Source organism: Taudactylus pleione, unplaced genomic scaffold (genome assembly GCF_031769625.1).
Source record: "Taudactylus pleione unplaced genomic scaffold, aTauple2 ptg000644l, whole genome shotgun sequence".
In the NCBI taxonomy this organism is placed as follows: Eukaryota; Metazoa; Chordata; class Amphibia; order Anura; family Myobatrachidae; genus Taudactylus; species Taudactylus pleione.
In genome coordinates, this window is record NW_028285046.1 from 171636 (window position 1) to 191425 (window position 19790).

The window sequence follows — 19790 nt, forward strand, 5'->3', positions numbered from 1 at the left end:
CAACCCCCAGTTTGATTGGCCTACATCTCAACTCTAATCCTGGGGTGATTTTTGTTTCCAGTCTTGTTTGTCTTTTGTCATTTCAGTCCGAGTAACCCAGTCTGGTGGGTCTGTAGTACTTCCTGAAGCTTATAAGGAATTCCTTGAAGTTTTTTGTGAACAAGCTGCTGATACTTTGCCACCACAGAGAATTGGATTATGCAATTGAACTGATTCCAGGAAAGTCTCCACCTAGTGATCGAACATATCTGTTATCTGTGCCAGAAACTGTCACCATGTCTGAATACATTTATTAGAATTTACAAAAAGGATTTATTAAGACCTTTTTCATCAACTGCTTTCTAAAGAAGTAGGACGGGGGTCTTCACCCCTCATAGACTACCGGGGTCTCAATGACTCAAAAATCGATATCCTTTGCCTCTCATCACTGAGCTCTTTGACAGGGTACAGGGAGCTTGTCAGGATACAGCCTGGGATCGGCCTTTACTCATCGCTAAACTAGTGTATTTATGTTCCGAGGCATTCAGGCGCCAGTTGTAGTGATGAGTTATGGCTGAGTATTCTCCCCAGGGCCTGCTAGGGCTTCCATGCGTGAATCCTGGTTCCTGTATTAACAGGCATGGGCACAGCCATGTTGGTTCATCTCACCTGATCAGTCTCCTCCAATGGCAGCCCTGCGGTCTCCCAGCTGATCTCATGATCCAATGACCAGCTGCCTAAGGGTATTTAGGGCCGACTCCTGCAACAGGAAGTTGCTAATCAACTTTGCTGTTCCTGTGATTACTATGCTCTCTGGTGTTTCCTGTTGTTGCAGCCCTCACGCTGACCACCAGTGCTATTCAGATTAGCATCCATGCTAAATCCCTGTGTGCTACTTCAGCTCTCGCAGCACTCCAGTGTTCTTGTAAAAGCCTGTGATTTAGTGTGCTGCTGAGCTCTCTAATCACTTCCCTGTGTTCCTGTAGTGTCAGCTTCATGCTAATTGCTAGTTAGCTTACAGCTGAGGCTCTAGCTTCCCAGTACATACCTGTGTCCATTTCATTTGTGTTTCTGTGCAGATCAACATTTGGACTTCTAACAATTCCCAGTACATTCTTAAGTTCATTCCCAGTGTTCAAGTATTCCGTTCCTCACCAGTGTCCAAGTATTCCGTTCATCACCAGTGTTCAAGCATTTTCAAGTTCATCACCAGTGTTCAGGCATTCTCAAGTTCATCACCAGTGTTCAAGCATTGTCAAGTTTATCACCAGTGTTCAAGCATTTTCAAGTTCATCACCAGTGTTCAAGCATTCTCAAGTTCATCACCAGTGTTAAAGCATTCTCAAGTTCATCACCAGTGTTCAAGCATTCTCAAGTTCATCACGTGTTCAAGTATTTACTTATCTCCAGTGTTGAAGTATTCCATTGTGTTATTCCTAGTGTTCCCTGTGTTATATATATATACTTTCAGTCTTCTGTCACTCCCAGGTAGCTGTCCAGAGGGCCGTGACCTGCTCACTTGGTGCAGCGGAAACCCAAATCCCGATTGGAGGGGTCACTGGAGAAAACCACCAAGTGAGTTAGACTCTGCACCTCTGGGCAGGTATAGTCAAACCTGGGTTTGGCCGCAATTAGGAGACTTAGCCTGCAACCCCCCGGTTCCTAACCTCATCAGAGGTTTCCTTAGTGCCCGGTCGTGACAGAGCTGTTGTTTTCACCAAGCTTGCGTATAACTTGATAAGAATAAAAGATGAGTGGAAGACAGCTTTTTAATACCTGAGATGGCCATTATGAATATTTAGTTATGTCGTTTGATTTTTGCAAAGCCGCTGCAGTGTTCCAACACTTTGTAAATTATATTTTTTGAGACATTTTGTATATCTACATTGTGGTCTATTTAGACAACAATATCATATTCTCTCAAGATCTACAGTCCCATCGGCACCATATAAAGGAAGTTTTGGAGCATCTTCATTTCAATCACCTCTATGGTAAACCATCCAAATGTATTTTTGAAGTATCTGAAGTACCATTTATTGGTTACATTATCTCTGGGAACAAATTTTAGATGGATCCTGAAAAATTAAGTGCTATCCGGGATTGGCATCAACCTTCTACATTGAAGGTAGTCTAGTGATTTGTGGGATTCACAATTTATTACAGAAAATGTATAAATAATTTTTTCACTGTTGTTGCTCCAATCACATCTCTAACTAAGAAGGGTGCCATCTCTGCTTTTTATGACAGTGCTCAGATTCATAAGGCAGATGTCTTATCACGTGCCTGGTCTACTGAAGTTGTTACTTATCAAGAGTCTTGTCCAATCATTAATCCTCATTCTTTTGGTAATACTCAATTAGCTCCTATACCACCACCAAGTAAGATGTTAGTGCATCCGGAACTCTACCAAAAATGATTAACCTGGGCTCACGCATCTTTGTTCACTAGACTTGCTGGTATTAGGAAAACCCTTGAATTTTTCTCTCGTCCCTGATGGTGGCCTTCCATGAAACATGATTGTTGAGACTTTATTGCCTCATGTACTAAATGTGCACAGTGCAGCACAAGAATCTGCATCAAAAACCAATTGGTCCTCCTCCAGCCCTTGTTTTTTTCCCAAGCAACCGTGGACCCATTTGTCAACTGACTTTATCACAGATCTACCTGTTTCCAAAGGATGCAATACAGTCTGGGTGGTAGTGGATCGCTTTTCAAAGATGGCTCATTTCATGCCTCTGTCTAGTCTTCCATCTGCACCTCAACTTGCGCTTATTTTCATAAGTAAGATCTTTCAACTTCATGGACTCCCAAAGGAAATAATCTTGGATAGAGTCGTGCAGTTTGTGGCCAGATTTTGAAGAGCACTATGCAAGTCAAATTAGAATTTTCTTTTTCCTATCATCCTCAAACCAATAGACAAAGAAAAAGGCTGAACCAAGACCTGTAAACTTTCGATTGTTTTTACCTGACCTCTTCCCAAGACAACTGGGTGAATATGCTGCCTTGGGAAGAGTTTGCCACACTTCCACTTTTCATACAGATACCAATTCTGCTTCATTCTTAACAATCTTTGGCTCTCATCCTTGTGTTCTGGAATTTACTACCTGCTGTAGACATTCCGGTAGCCGCCAATACTCTTCAGTCCTTTTTAAAAATCTGGAGCAATGTACATTCCTCACTCAAATAAATCTCTTCCAGCTACAAGAAATTTGCAGACCGAAAATGTCTAGCCAATGCTGCTTTAAAACCTGGAGACCGTGTTTGGCTCTCAACTCGAAATACTAATCTCAGAGTTTCTAGCATGAAGTTTGCTCCTCGTTACATTGGACCCTTTTCAATTTCTCATGTATAGTATTGAATCCTGTGGCTTACAAGTTGGTGTTGCCACTACATCTTCGAATACATAATACCTTCCACATTTCTCTCCTACGGCCACTAATTTTAAATTTCAATCTTCGACACCTAAGACTCCTAAGGGTAACTTTACTAAGAGTCGAGTTTGGTCGAAATTGTAATCTCGGGTGAGTTTAGGCACTTTTTTCAACTCACAAATTTACTAAAGACAAACTCGGGTGAGATTTCTGTCTTTTCACTGAAAATACTTGCCGTTACATTGAAGTTTCAAATAGACCACCTCCTTAATGGGCAGAAACATTCACTGATCAGTGTGATTTGTGTATGTTTCTTCATGGAAACACTATCTAAAGGGTTAATATTAAAAGAAAATTACGTAGGGTCCCCCCTCCAAAAGCATAACCAGCCCTGGGCTGCTCAGCCAGTCCTAGTTCCAAAAAATACGGGGAAATAAACGTGTAGGGTTCCCCCATATTTTAGGAACCAGCACCTGGCTGCTGACCAGTCCTGGATTTAAAAAATGTGTAGGAATCCCTCTATATTTAAAACCAGCACCAGACTCAAATCCAGCTGGCTCCATTCCAACTCAGAGCACAGCAGACTGTAGCCGTCTATGGGTTGTCACATAGACAGCTACCTGGCTTCTGATGGGACACCCCAGGTGTAAAATGTCAGAAGCCGGACCCGCCAGCCAATCAGCGGGCGACAGTTTACACGTGTAGTGTCCTGTCAGGTAGCCGTCTATGTGACAACACATAGACGGCTACAGTCTGCTGTGCTCAGGACTTACCAGGGATGCTACGGAGGCCAGTGGAGGTGAGTATAGGATCTTTATTCACAAGTAATCCCATTGGAATTCTACTGGAGAAGGGGACAGATCACCTGGCTGAAGGTAAGTTTGTGTAAGTGTGGGGGTGTATAATATAATAAACCTATATTATTCACATTGTGTGTGTACTGTGTTTTATTAACTTTTAACTATTTTTACAGTAGTTCCACAAGTGCCAAAAGGCAGGCATGCTGGCATCTATAGTTCCACTGTAAAAAACAATAGTTTCTAATTTTTTACACTACCCCCATACCCAATGCTCCAAAGGTATGGGGAAGAGCCCCAGGCTTCAGTCTAAGCCTGGGGTGCTCAGGAGAGGGGGAACCCCTTTATTGGGGGTGTCATCACCTCTCCTAAGATCCCCGGCTTGGGCTGACCAGCTTGGGGTGTTAATGCTTTGGCCAGAGAGACCTGGTGATAGGGTCTCCTGACTGTGGCAGTACACCCCAGCCGGATTTGAGTCCGGTGCTGATTTTACAAAATATGGGGACCCCTACACAATTTTCCCCCCTTTTTTAAAACTAGGACTGGACAGCAGCCAAGTGCTAGTTCCTAAAATATGGGGGAACCCTACACATTTTTTCCCTGTATTTTTTGGAACCAGGACTGGCTAAGGTGTCTGGGACTTGTTATGCATTGTTATTTGAGGGGGTGTGTGTAACACAAGCATTCTTTACATATGTGCAGGCTGCTTGTTCGGGAGAGTTTTGCTAAGAGAAGACTCTGCAAACTCGGGTGAGAGATCTCATTAAAAACTTGCAATTCCAGTGAGAAATCTCGATCTTCTTCACCATTGGCCAACTCCATCTCAGCTAAATTTGAGGGCTTAAGAAGCCTAAAATCACCCGAGCTTTAGTGGTGCAAATCTAATTTAAATACTAAAATTCGAGTTTGATCGAGCTTGTTTTTAAGTTTACCTACTAGAATCGAGACTCGCAGTGGAGTGTAGTGTGAGGTTAATCAAATCTTAGGATTCCCATTGTCATCTGGGTCATATTCAATATCTCATGGATTGAAGGGCTATGGCCCAGAGGAAAGAACCTGGAAGATTGTACAGATGTTCACGCTCCTCATTTGGTAAAACTTTTCCAGCAGAAGAATCCGTCTAAACCCAAAAGCTGTGCGGAGGCCACGCTTGAAGAAGGAGGTACTGTCAGGAATCATGCTCACCTTCAGGGTAGCACTGTACTGTCATGGCATGGGTTCTGGCCTGGGGTTTTGCAGAGAAGTCTCCAGCATGGTGTTGATCTCAGGGGTTCATTGGCGTTCCCGTCGGCTTCTGACACTGAGCGCAGTCATGGCAGCTTCTGTCTGGCTAGATGTGTTTCTGGAGGATCCTCAGTATGCTGGTGGTCTCAGGAGGCTCGGGGTTCCAGCGGTATTCCCACCAACCCCAGAGACTGGGCTATGCCATGTTGATTCTTGTCAGCTGACCGATAAGTCTACAATGGGTATCTAGGTCAGTAGCCACCTGATGACAACAGCCAAGCCTGGTGATGCACAGGGTATAAAGCCTTGCTCCTCACAGCATTCAAAGCCTGAACTTGCTCTGTTTCTAGCTTCCATGCTAGTTGTGCTAGTCTTTCTGATGACTCTGGCTCCAATATATTCTTCAAGTATGGTTCCATTCCAACTCCAGTATATTCTTAATCTCTAGTTCCTTTCCAACTCCAGTATATTCTTCAAGTCTGGTTCCATTCCAACTCCAGTCTGATTCCACTCCAACTCCAGTATATTATTCAAGTCTGGTTCCACTTCAGCCCTAGTATATTCTCCAAGTCTAGTCTTACTACAGTATAATTGCATTCTCCAAGTCTGGTCTCACTCTAATATCATTGTATCCTCAAGTCAAGATCTAATCCGATTGCAATCAAGTATTCTCCATAAATTCTACTCTCAGTCCTTGCTCTCTGATAACTTCCACATATATAGCTGTGTTTCTTATTCTGTATATGAGGCAGACTTATATACGACCATCTCTATTGCAAACCACCCTTACCATGAGTGAGAAAGTACCCAAGTCTCTACTGAGCAGTCCTGAGTCCTCAGTCCTGTCGAGAAGTCGAGAAAGTCGAGAAAAGCAACCACTGGCCCAAAGAGAGAGAATGCATTCCTCAACAAGAACATAAGCTATAGCCATAAAGAGGTACACACTTATAGCTATAAAAAAGGAATGATCTCATATCCCTCATTGAGCCCTTTTGGTTATAGCATATCCAAAGTAATTATCCAGTAAGTTTCTCTTTTTAATAGCAGGTTTTGTCTGTCACCACCTCTTTCGCTTAATACAACATGCTCTAGACCAATGCATTTTAGTGTGTTTGTATTACTTAATTGGCATCGTTTAAAGTGTCTTGGGACACTATGGTTATCAATCTTATTTTTTATATTTCGGATATGCTCTAAAATCCGAATTTTCAGAGCTCTTTTTGTTTGGCCAATATATCTTTTCACTTTATATTCCTTTCCTTGCACATGCTCCTTTGTGAAGGGTTTTTGTCCCTTCAACCGCATTGGCAGACTTTATATCCGCCACAGGTATAGAAACCGTTTTGTTTAAAAAATGTTTTTCCTTTTGTTGATTTATAGATAGTGCCGGTAATACACTTGGGGACAGGTAGTTTTTAAGGGTCCTAGTTCATCTAAACACCAATTTGGGTCGATCTTGTATATATGGAGCAAGTATGGGATCCATTTTGACAATATATGCCAACCAAAAGAGCTCAATGAGGGATATGAGATAACTCCTTTTTTATAGCTATAAGTGTGTACCATTTTATGGTTATAGCTTATGTTCTTGTTGGGGAATGCATTCTCTCTCTTTGGGGCCGGTGGTTGCTTTTCTCAACTTTTGTTCTTTCTGTCCTATTTCTTTTTGTTATTTTAGCTTCAGCCACTGTGATCCATGTGGTTACAAATTAACTGTAGATTATTATCATTTTATAAATTATTTTTAAAGATTTTTTATGATCTATATTTATGTATTTATTATCTGTAATGAAATATATATAGATCGACAGATACAAGGAGATATGTTAAAAATTCCACTTCATTTGAATATGTATGCTGTCCCAAAAATGTAATACTAGAATTTAAAGAGTGCTAGCGATGGAAATCTAACTCGTTTCTGCATTGCCGGATATAAAGCTAGATTTAACAATTATGATAATACATACATATAAAAATGTTACAAAGTAACTGTTTTTATTTGCAATGGTATTTGAGATAATTATATACTATGTGTATTTTTACTGTATTTGCAAAGGAATTGTGCTTTACTCTGTTTATGCGGATGAGCTAATTTGTAACAAGTGTTCCGTTTGTAATGACACAGCTGATATGTGTTGCGATTGGAGGAAACATTCTATTTAATGGAGCTTGGAGGACGCTAGGCCAGCCCTCTGATGAAGTCCTCGTGATGAAACGCGTAGGGAGGTGGTCTAGCGCATGGATGATTGAATGTGGAACAGCTGAATATGCCATGCATATTTGATACTCTATGTTCCTTTGACTTGCGGTGGTTGTGACCACCACTGTTGGTACGCATACTCGACTTCTGTTATTTTAAACGGCTTATTGGATTTATCTTTTGATGCACTATGGGGTGCCCCCTTGATTGTGCTTATTTTTAGATTTAATATCACCAGATATTAACCTGCTTTCTTGACTGATTATTTACCTGAGTGCAGCCGAACTGGTATTGTGTGTATATATATATATATATATATATATATATATAAAATATATATATATACATACATATATATATATATATATATATATATATATATATATGTATATATATACATACATACACTGTATATATAACTTTGTGTAGGGGAAGATAAGACGGCACCAATAACAGATAACGCCCCTCAATATAGAGCAGATAAATAATAATAATGTATATATGGGTGTACTGTTCAGTGACTGTCCAGTGTCTAGCAAGTGAGTTTGTATAGGCAAACAGTATTATATCACCTGATTAGCAGCTGTATTTAACTAGGAATTAATTTAATGCTGTAGTGAAAACCACTACACTTTCTGGTGCTGATATTAAATTAAATTGAAAATATCACCAGCTGCAAGTAAGAGGTCTAGTTGTAAATTTACTAAAGGTCGATTTGGCATTTTGAGTGAATTGAGGTGCGATTTTGATTCGATTTGGCTTCGGTTTTGCTTTTGGGTATTTTCTAAAGGCCAAATCGAATGTAAAATCGGACTTCAAATCGAATTTCGACTCAAATCGCCCTCAAATCGACCTTCAGAAAAACATTGGTACTTTTACATAGCCCAACACACAAAACCCATATTTACTATCATTCGATTTAAAATCGACCTGAAAATCGGACTTCAAATCAAGCTTCAAATCCCCAATATAATAGACCTGCTTGATGCTTTCGATTTGAGCATGAGCAGGTCGGATTGACACAGATACATGCAGATATCAGTGAGATGCCTGCATGTATCTGGCTGTAGAAAGCAAAGAAATAGTTAAAATTAGAAAAAAATTGACGTGAGGTCCCCCCCTCCCCCCCCAAAGCATAACCAGCCCCGGACTGCTGAAACCCAGTTCTGATTGACTAAGTACAGGGAAAAAATGACGTAGGGTCTCCCTGTACTTAGTACAACCAGCACTGGGCTATGGGAAGCAGGGATGGTCCTGGATTTACAGGGAAAAAATTGTGTAGGGTTCCCCTGTAAGATCCAGAACCAGCCCTGGACCCGTTCTAACGGGGGAATGATGCCACAGCCAGGAGGCTTTCACCGGGACCCCCAGCTGAAGCATCAGCCCTGACCGTTAGTCAGCCCAGGCTTAATTTTAATTTAACTCTTTACACACTTTTTCCAGGCAGATACATGCAGGCATCTCACTGATGTCTGCATGTATCTGTGTGACAACGAACTGCTCATGCTGAAAGTAAAAGCATGAAGCAGTTCATGTGTCAGGGATTTGCAGTTCGTTTTGAAGGGTGATTTGCCGTTCGATTTGGACATGAACATGTCAAATCAAACTGCAAATCACTCTTCAAAACCGACTCAAATCGAATTTTTTTGCCAAATCAACATTCAAATCAAATATTAGTAAATTAGGCAAAATCACTGGTTTTTAAAAATTTGATTTGAGAAGTGCTAAATCACTCCTCAAATTGACCTGCAAATCGACCAATAGTAAATTTACCCCCTAGTTAGGACCTAAAGATTCTTTTTAGTTTTTATCTACGACGGGAGCCCGACGCCCAGCATCCTGATCAAAGGTACGCCGGGCGCGGGTAGCCGCGGGGAGGGGTGGGTTAGGTTTAGGGCTCCCGGGGGGGACTTAGGGTTAGGCACCCCCTTGGGAGGTTAGGGTTAGGCTAGGGGAAGGGAGGGTTAAGGTTAGGCACCGCCGGGGGGAGGTTAGGGTTAGGCACCCCCCCGGGAGACTTGGATTTAGGCAGGGGAGAATGGGTGGTTAGGTTTATGCACTTAGAAGGGGGATTAGTGTTAGGCACTGGGGGAAAGGTCAGGGTTAGGCACCCCTAAGGGAGGGTTAGGGTTAGAGGGGGAATTTGGTTGATCAATACTTACCTTAGGACGATCAGGATTTTCAGCCTCATCGGCCTCACGTTGTCAATGTTTGAATCGCCAGCCATGCGTCCAGCGGTAAATCATACTGATTCCGATATACTACAAGGTCTATTCAATATGGTTTAAAACAATGGGAGTGTAGGTAATGAAAACAATGGGGATAATTAGAGGCAAATTAATTAAAAACAGGAGTTCATAGAATCACATTTCATGGAGATTAGAAACAATTTGGCTCAGTAAAAGAGAGAGATTCTCAAATAAATAAAAATATAAGAACAATAATACAATTAGCAATATAAAGACTATTCTTATCTGAATTAGTCTCACAGACCAAACGCGTTGCGTTTCATCTGTGAGACTTCTATTTTTTATATATATTGTACAGATTAAATCATTATTTATATATTTATTCACCAATGCATTGTGTACTCTTTTCATTATATTGTTATTTATTCACTCGCACTTTATGCACCTAGTTAAATACAGGTGCTATTTAGGTGATATAATACTGCTTGCCTATACAAACTCACTTGCTAGAAACTAGACAGTCATTGAACAGAACACCCATTTATATATTTATCTCTATCCACAAGACCGGCATACCAATTAAATCACCATGATGCAAACTCATCAGGATACATACAGTTCAATGCTAACTGTAACACCGAACTATATATATATATATATATATATATATATATATATATATACATATATATACTTATTGCACATCTTGAATGCAAACAGTTATACAGTTATATATGTATGCATATACTGTAGAAATACATAGATATATATCTTGAGATCTCTTTAGCAGGAAAATCCAGCTATATGTTAAGCACCAATAAGGCAACTTGACTTGACTAATGTAGTTGCAGTATACATTTCAATCCAGTAGATGGCGCACCATGACAAATACTACACTGTTTATTATTTATTTATATAGCGCACACATATTCCGCAGCGCTTTACAGAGAAGATCTGGACATTCACATCAGTCCCTGCCCCAGTGGAGCTTACAATCTATATTCCCTACCACATGTACACACACTAGGGTTAATTTTTTGGTGGGAGCCAATTAACCTACCAGTATATTTTTGGAGTGTGGGAGGAAACCGGAGCACCCGGAGGAAACCCACGCAAGCACAGGGAGAATATACAAACTCTGCACAGTTAGGGCCGTGGTGGGAATCAAACCCATGACCTCAGTGCTGTGAGGCAGTAACGCTAACCATTTTACCACCTGTGCTGCACTATGCAGACAAAAGTGATTGGACACCCCAGCTCAAGCGAAATAGTGTGCTTCTGCAACAGACACATATTTGTGAAGGTAGAATTATAGAGATGTTCTCGATAACTTTGTGTTTTCTTCATTGTGGAAGTTCACAAATGTTTTTATCAGGACCACAATGCTACCTGTCATGTTTCCAGGTTGATGCTGGACTGGTATACTGAAAATTTGGTGACCTGTATGAAGGGGTGTATCTAGGGGTCTGAGCGCACCTGGCAAAGTAAGGGACTTGCACCCCTCCCTGTTGGCAGACACCGTGGTGGCTGTATAGGCAGCAATCACCCTACCCTCTCTTGTCATCCAGAGCTGATGCTTCTGACTGAGAGATCATTAGCAGCACAGACTTTTGACAGACAGAACTGGATGCTATTGGCACTCCCGGGCAGTGCCGGCACCCCCTCCACCAGCCGGCGCCCCTCAAGAGTGCCATCCTGGCCAATATTAAGACACACCCCTGCTCAGATGGACTGGCCAGCTCAGAGTCCAGATCTTAACCCCATTGAGAACACCTGGAATGTTTAGGAGTGATGGGTGCATTGTAGGCTGACTCAACCTTCTTCAGTGTCAGTTGGTTACTGTACTTAAGGCAGAATGCCAAAACGTACCACCTGTTGTTGTCCAGGAACTTGTGGACAGTTTGTCAAGAAGGGTGTTGGCAGTAATCACTGCACGTGGTGGACCTTCAAAGTACTGACATCAATAAAATGTTGTTGATCTACAGTATTTGCTGTCAGTATCCAACCACTTGTCTACATAGTGTACATATCAGAGTCACTGCTCATGTTACTTGCAACCTTTCAGTTTTACTGTCGGTTAAGTAGCCTTTATGTGGCTTGCTCACGAGTTAGTAGCCCCAAGCATCTTTTTGTGTTAATTCCTGAAGGAAAAACTGCAAAAATTGTTTATAAAGACATTTACAATATAAAACACACAATACACAAAATTCACAATAGTAGATGCCACTACTGTCTTTGTAAAATTAGTTCTGCTGAGCAATAACAGACATCAACGCGAGCAAAGCTGTGGGCAAATGCTTGTAAGCAATAAAGATGTAACTTATGTAGCCTACAGATAGATACATGTAAAATAATATTAGCCACTGTTTTTGAAGATACTAAAGTGCAAAGATTATAATTAAGGTTTTCTTAGTGCTCACCAAGTTCAGGGGTTCTGATATTTTGGTTCCTGAGATCTTTGGTAAAAGTTGCCAACAGTGAGGTTTCCACAGTCTCTAGTATTGAGGTAACAGCAGTCCTAAGATCCGAGACACTCAGGTTGGTCAAGGGTGTTTGGTTGAGAACTTTGGTTACCTGAATTGCCACATCCTATGATTGAAAAAGAGACAAAAAAACACCAGTCCCACTCAGTCAAAGCTGTATAATGATGTCTGTTACTGTGATGAGAGACTTCTGTATCTGTATCTTCTTGATAACAAACCAATCTCTATAACAGTTGGGGGATAGTGTTGGCTTTTGAACACCTGTATGATCTTACTTTTTTTTCACTTGATGTATTGCACTGATATTTGTATGTACATGTTATAATGAATAAGCAAGTAAAGTCATACTAGTTGAATTGAAATATATCTACAGTATATATCACTCCTTGATGAGCAGAAGTATAAAATAAATACTTATTCAATCAATATTTACATTCTTATTGTATATAAATGACAATATGAAAATCACAGGAAGACTGCACCACACATCTAGAAATTATGTATTATTTTCTTACCTTCACAGAAATAGTGGTATTGTTGCTCTCACAAGACTGTTTTTGTATACTGGCTAAGGACTTCAACAAGGGGCACAAAGTATCCTATGGTCAAATAGATTAGATGGTTTTAGTATGATTGTTATATGTACATACACACAATGATATCTACCCACTCATTTATTCAACCATCCTTAGCAGACATTTTTTTTCCTAATCAACTCCTTTGCAACCTTTCAGGAAGAACTGTCATGAATTCCTAGGGGTGTATTTACTAAAGTGCTGTTCCTTAATTGTAGAGTTGTTGTACATTGCAACCAATCAGATTCTAGCTATTATCTTCTAGAAGCTGCTAGATACATGATAAGTTGTACCTGATTGGTTGCTATGAGCAACATCTCCAGTTCTATAGTCAGGAAAGTAAATAAACCCCATAAAGTCAGAAAAGTAGCCAATTGATCTGGAAGTAAAATGATATGCTAGAATAGGGACACAATAAATGGATATAATGTACTTACAGACTAAGCTCTCCATTTTGGGAGCAGTGAGGCTTCATATGTAAACTACAATTATAAAAAGAGTTCTGCTGATAAAGTCAGAAAAGTAAATATAGTCAGAAAAGTAAATAAACCCCATACAGTCAGAAAAGTAGCCAATTGATATGGAAGTAAAATGACATGCTAGAATAGGGACACAATAAATGGATAGAATGTACTTACAGACTAGGGGCCTGATTCAGAGCCGCTCGTAAGTGGCCGCTCGTTCACTCTGAGCAATGTTTGCCCAACTGCGCATGCGTACGGATCGTTATACGCATGCGCGAACCAGTCAGTGCGGCCGAAATTCGTTTGTTCGCTAAATAGCGAATGCCTGCTAATATGAGTGACAGGAGGAGGCGTATGTGGGTGGTAACAGGGGAAGGTGCTTGAAAACAGGGAGTGGAAATCAGAACGCAGGCATGCTTAAAGGTCAAAACGGGCGTTTTAAGGGTGTGCATAATTACTACTGGAGTGTCATTGACCACGTCACTGGGTTATTTTATAGCCAGAACTGCTCACAAATTTGTGGTAGCAAACACCAGCCCCAAGAATAGCAAGCAGTTCATACGCTGTTCGATGTACTCGATTAATCTAATAAATAGCGGACATGACATATGGTGCGAGCGGCCAGGGGGCGTCTTTTTCAAAATTACAACCGCAAGTTTTGTTCGCTCGTTCAGACATAGAGGCGTCAACAGACCGCAAAGAGCGAACGGTTCATTTGAATAGCCACCCCTTTTTGTTGAACGAACGACCGCAAATAGCGACCGGCTCTGAATCAGGCCCTAAGCTCTCCATTTTGGGAGCAGAGAGGCTTCATATGTAAACTAAAATTATAAAAAGAGTTCTGCTGATAAACAGATGTGACAGACGATTTTGAAGCATAAAGGAGGTTAGAGAGCAGGACACTTGCATTCCCCACAGCGGAGTCAATTTGGAGGGAAAAGTAGATGTGATACTTGTTTCTTCATATTGGAGACTGTGTCCAATTTTTATGTGAGGAAATACAATTTTGATGTGATAATAGGTACTGGGATGGTGAGAACTTTCCCTACTAAATCTGAGCAAAGACCAGTTGACTCTATTATACATCTAATGAAAATGTTTTTTTTTTTTAATTATGAAACAAGATATTTCTATGAAATTCATGGGTAGAACTTACATATTTAGGAGAAGCAATACTATGTTCAGGGTCATGTGCAAATACTGTTTATCCCCTTAAAAATAACCTGAGTGTTAAAACGTCATCAGAAGTGGGAAAGGTCTGTTTTTGACTTATATAAGACAGATATCAAGCACAACTAATACATAAAGAGTAGAAAGGAAAATGTGTAGTTAATCGGGTAGATTATTCAAAGTTTATATATCTCCAAATCAATTTATAGGTGCATGCTCAAGCGCTCTAAGAACAATATATCTTGTGGTGGGGGCAGCTGCAGGTATAGGAGGTAACCACCCTGAAATCACATAAGGGTTTAAAATTAATACTCTTGGTAATACCTTAGCGCTCAACCTGTATGCAATAAATCTTCTAAATAAATTGATGAAGTCTGAATATCTCATTAAATTAATTTATTCCTTAAAATATTAGTTGCATCATGATTATTAAATAATGGTAAATATAACCTGATGGTAATGCATAAAATACAAGATAAGTAAATTAATTGAAATTTAAAGAATTGTGTGTTGCTTATTCACAAAAATTCGGCCAGCTGGCAGTGTAATGTTTATAGGACATCAACATGTAACAGGACAAAACGTATAAACTGAGTATAACAAAGGGAAGGGGTGAATGTGTGGGAATGTGTGGACTGGACAGTTACAGTGGTGATATGTGAAAATGGAAGGGGAATAAATTATAGGGGGAAAAATATATAGGGATTTGAATGAGGGAAAACTGCCCTGGTGTTATCCAAATAATATGTCCAGATGAAGTCTTAACAGGTGTAACCCGTAAAACCTGAGCAAAGGGCCGCAACCTCATGACGTCTCTCCCATAGTTCCAAGGAGCAGCCGGAAGGACAGGACGGCGGCGGATGCAGGAGCGGGGATTAAGGTAAGTGGGGTTTTTTTGTACAAGCAGCACTACAGGGGCATTATATGGGGGCACTACTACAGGGGCAATATATGTGGGCACTACTACAGAAAGAATTGCTCCCAATCCTACTTCAGAGGCATCGACCTCATTGATAAAGTGTAACTCTGGATTTGGATGGCGAAGAACTGGTGCTGAGATGAAGGCCTGTTTTTAGGCTTCAAGGGCTTGAATTTCTTGTGGGAACCAATTACAAATGTCTGCTCCTTTTTTTGTTAAGGCGGTGATGGGAGCAGCCAAGACAGAAAATTATGCCGGGCACATGCACCCGGCATCCATTCACAGTGACCGCAGTGCTTGGAGGCTGCCCGGCATGTCCATAAGTGCCAGGCACACCCCCAAGGCTGACAAAAAGAGGACACGTTATGAAGACATGCTGCCATTACCTTAGCCACATTCCCTTTTTGGGTGCATGCAGAAGGTCCTTTTCTCTAGGCCCGGAGCCGGACCCTGGACCTGATTCAGACCCGCTCGCTAAGGCGTGATCGCTCGCTCTGAGCGACTTCCGCCCATCTGCGCATGCGTATAAGTCGCAGTGCGCATGTGCAAGCCATTCATTGCAATCTGATTTTGGTAGCTCGTAAGCAACTATCAGGTCACTGCTTTGAGTGACATATAGTGCAGTTTGTGGGTGGTAACAGGGGAAGGTGCTTGTGAACGGGGAAGTGGATGTGCAAATGCAGGCGTGTCTGGCCGCCAAAACGCTGTTTAAAAGGCGTGCATAATTAGCAAAGTAGCGTCATTGTACACGTCACCTGCATGTATTTCAGCCAGCGCTGATCGCTGTGCTTGCGGCAGGCTAAGGCAACCCCAGGGCTGTGATGGCTCACGATGGTCCCGATTAATCCTTCATTTCCCGGAGATGATGTGTGTTGCGAGCGGCAAGGGGGCGTCTTCAGACATTTGCGAGCTCCCTTTGCCGTAGCTCGCTAAAACATAGTGGGAGTCATTACGCGATGCAGTGCGTTTTTTTGCCAGCGAGCGATCGCATCTTGTGAGCGGGACTGAATGAGCTCCCTAGAGTGAGATATATATATATATATATATATATATATTGCAAGAGAAAAAAGAAGGTGACAGCAACCTCTGGTGTCCCAAGCCCGTAAAATTATGACTGAGCAGTGTGTTAAAAATATACCCTTAGGTTTATTTAAGAAAAACACATCAGGCAAAAATTATATTCCAAAAAATATCACTGTAAACGTAGGCTAGTAATAGGTAGAATAATAAAATAGCACAAAAATAAAATCAGACACTTTTTCACTGGTAGTCAAATAAAAACGGCACTTATATTTTTTATCTTTAAAAAAAATAAAATAATTAAACTAAAAGATGGTAAGATGCTTATCTTTCAGGAGAGGTGCATCTGGGAATACTGGTCGATGGTAATGGGGGTGTGGTGGTGCGAATGCAGGCGTGTCTGTGCATCTGAATGACATTTCCGGGGCGTGCATAATTAAGATGCAGCATCAGCATACACGTCACAAGGCTGAATTAAACACAGCAGCACTTGCAGTGATTGCGGTAAGGTATGGTCAGCCACAAGTGTTGCTTATGGGTCCAATGTTACTCAATGTCACCGATTGTTTAATACACTTCCTGGAGATGACGTATGTTACTAAGTAAAAGTGGCCGTCTTTTGTCAGGCTGGTGGGCGCCTAAATACATACCGTGATCGCACGGCAAAACATAGGACCTCATTCAGACCCTGTCGCAAGCGCTGGGCACTTGCAACCGGGTCGATGTTTAGGCCCTGCACACTCGCAGCGGCCACACTGCGTGTTCACATGCATCGGAGCAAGAGAGAAATTCTCTCGCTCCGGAGCTCACTACAAAAGGGGCGGCTGTCGATGTTGATCAACAGCTCGATCCGTTTTGTAGGCGTGTCGGGGGGGTGGTTTCACAAACGGAGGCGTTTTGTGGGCAGCTGTACTGACATCAGCAGTGATGTCAGTAGGGAGCTTCCTGCTCGATCAGAGCAGGAAGCTCCCTGGGGCTTGCGGGTTGCCGAGACCCAACCTTAGGGTCTCAACGCAAGCCCCAATGGTCGCGATGATCTTGACCATCTCGACCATAAACCTGGTCGGTCGCTAAAGCTGTGGGTGGTAACCCACAGCTTAGCTAGCGACCAGGAGGCCGCACTTGAATAGTCAAGCGGCCACCCTCATTCAGAGCGAGCGCTCGCTTCTTGCGACCGCCTCTGAATGAGGGCCATAGTGAGCGTGCTAATGTCTTGCTAGCGATCGCGGGATTTGCATACTCTGGCTGTTGATGGTTGCATGCGAACGCAGCCTAGCGACCGGGTCTGAATAAGGCCCAGAGAGCCAAGGAGAGTAGAGATGGCTAGTGAGTGAGTGTCTCGACACAATGGCTCAAATCATTTAGATGTTCGAATGATTCGAGTCACTCAAAGTTTAGTGTGCCAAGACACCCACCTCTCTAGTCTCTCTCATTCACACAGTCAGAGGGAGCCAGGAGGCAGAGGTTACAGTGTGTCAGTGTAGTGTGTCATTACTGTAGTCTGCGGCAGCTCCGGGAGTCGGAACTCGGGAGAGTCATCATTGATGTGATCCTGCCAGTGTGCCCATGCCGTGGGTGCCTTCACTGACTCAGGAGTCAGCAGTGCAGGGCTGCGGTGGGGCAGAGCTGTTTGCAACTCACTCAGAGTCGCGCCACTATCGCTGGACCCCGGTGAGAGTGCACTGACTCGGGAGAGTCAGTACAGATGGATCAGCAGAAGTGCTGGGCTGCACGGGGCAGAGCTATCAGAGACTCATTCGGAGTCGCCGGCATCCCTGCTTGGCAATGCTCAGTAGTCTGCACAGTCTTAAAGAATCATGTCCCGAGACACTATCTCGAGACACTCCACTGACCTGAGCCATGTGGCTCAACTCAGTAGAATCAATCGCTCTACCCATGACTAAAGGAGAGAGCCAGCCTGATGCAGCTAGATGGGATTCCTCTGGCAGCACTGTTCAGGAATTCACCGCAGAGCCGATGACGTCACTGTCAGTGCGCCCCAGGCCGGCTCTCTCTGCTGCTTCAATGCGCCTATGACAATCAATTGCTCTGGGAGTCGGATCTGCCCCTATTGGCTCAGGTTGCTGTGCCGGGTATGAGTAAAATGCAGGCAGAGACCATGGCCTGCATGAAGGAAGAGTCCCTTGTTACAGGTACATGACACAGGTATTATGATGGGATGGGGGGACAAGAGGCTTTAGGGGGGTGGGCTTGACATTTTTATGGACATTTTTTCACAAACACTTGACAAGTCCATAATGTGCAGCGTGACTGTTACTGATGAACTGCAGACAGCTGCGAACAACCAGGTACAGCTGCACGCTCCCACCTCCCCCTTATCAGACGCATTAACATAATGTTAGTATGGTAAAGAGAGAATCCACCTGTGTATACTAAAACTCAGGGCAACTGTATGAGGAAGCCCATCCTTCCTTCTGTTCTTACGTCCACAACCGGCATAATTAGTATCGGGAACCAGTCCCATGCTGGGTGCAAAAGATCTGTCTGTCTAAAACAGACATCCCATCTCTGCCCACATGCTGCGAATGAGCAATCTTCCTCGTTCCTGTTCCTGGTTCTCCTGCCTAGACATTTTATGTTTTTTATACTGTATCAGTGTTGATTTTCCCATTCAGCTTAGCTTATAACATTTTTAATAATATGATTTTCTGGTGCAAATATCTTACTGACATTTTAATGATAGGTGTTGTAAATACAATATATCTTGTGTTCAGCTCTAAACTATTCACTGAAGTGTTAAGTGGCTTCTCATTTAATGTAATTGTCCACCCCTGCTATACACTGTTTTATTAGTCAATAACTAATAGCCTAAAAGTAAAAGCCTATGAGAAAATATATTAACAACACACTTTTCCAACCAGCAAATCACAGGCCTCAAGCCAGAACAGATGATTAGAGATAGGCCCTTGGCCCTCCCACTCACCCTTATGATGTATATAAAAAAAAAGACATGCACAGTTTAACAAACCAAGCACTTCAGTGATGGGGACTGCCACTTTGTGGCTGAAGTGCTTGGTTTGTTTGGACCCCCACAAAAGAAAAAATCTAGGTGGTTTGGTTAAACCGAGCTACCAAGAGGCTTAGGGCAAACATTGTTAATAATCTTCAAAGTTGAAGATGTCATCATTCTCATTATCACCCTCATCAATTTTGTTAATATCATCAACACATCTTATTAGCTAATTTCCACTGGAATCTCTGTACGTTGTTGTAATTTTGCAGCAAAGGTCTTCCTCATAGTATTTGTTGTTCATTTTGATGAACATTAGTTTTTCCACATGTTTTGGAAGTATCCTCCTACGACGATTGTTCACAAAGTTCCTGGCTGTACTAAACATTCTGAGTACACACAGGATGCTTTAGTGCACCATAGTTAAG

The 19790-nt window shown here is 42.1% G+C and overlaps 1 protein-coding gene across 1 annotated transcript in view; it reads right to left on the reverse strand.

The window, feature by feature from the left end:
• The window catches only part of LOC148478902 (adhesion G protein-coupled receptor E1-like), a 57887-nt gene extending 39598 nt beyond the window's left edge, over positions 1 to 18289 (reverse strand). The window contains exons 1-2 of the mRNA XM_088455200.1: positions 18245 to 18289; positions 12181 to 12349 (exon numbers count right to left, since the gene is read on the reverse strand). Of these exons, the coding sequence (XP_088311326.1) occupies positions 12181 to 12349; positions 18245 to 18289 (214 nt within the window). The remainder of the gene's footprint in view (positions 1 to 12180; positions 12350 to 18244) is intronic.
• Between the last annotated feature and the right edge of the window lie 1501 nt (positions 18290 to 19790).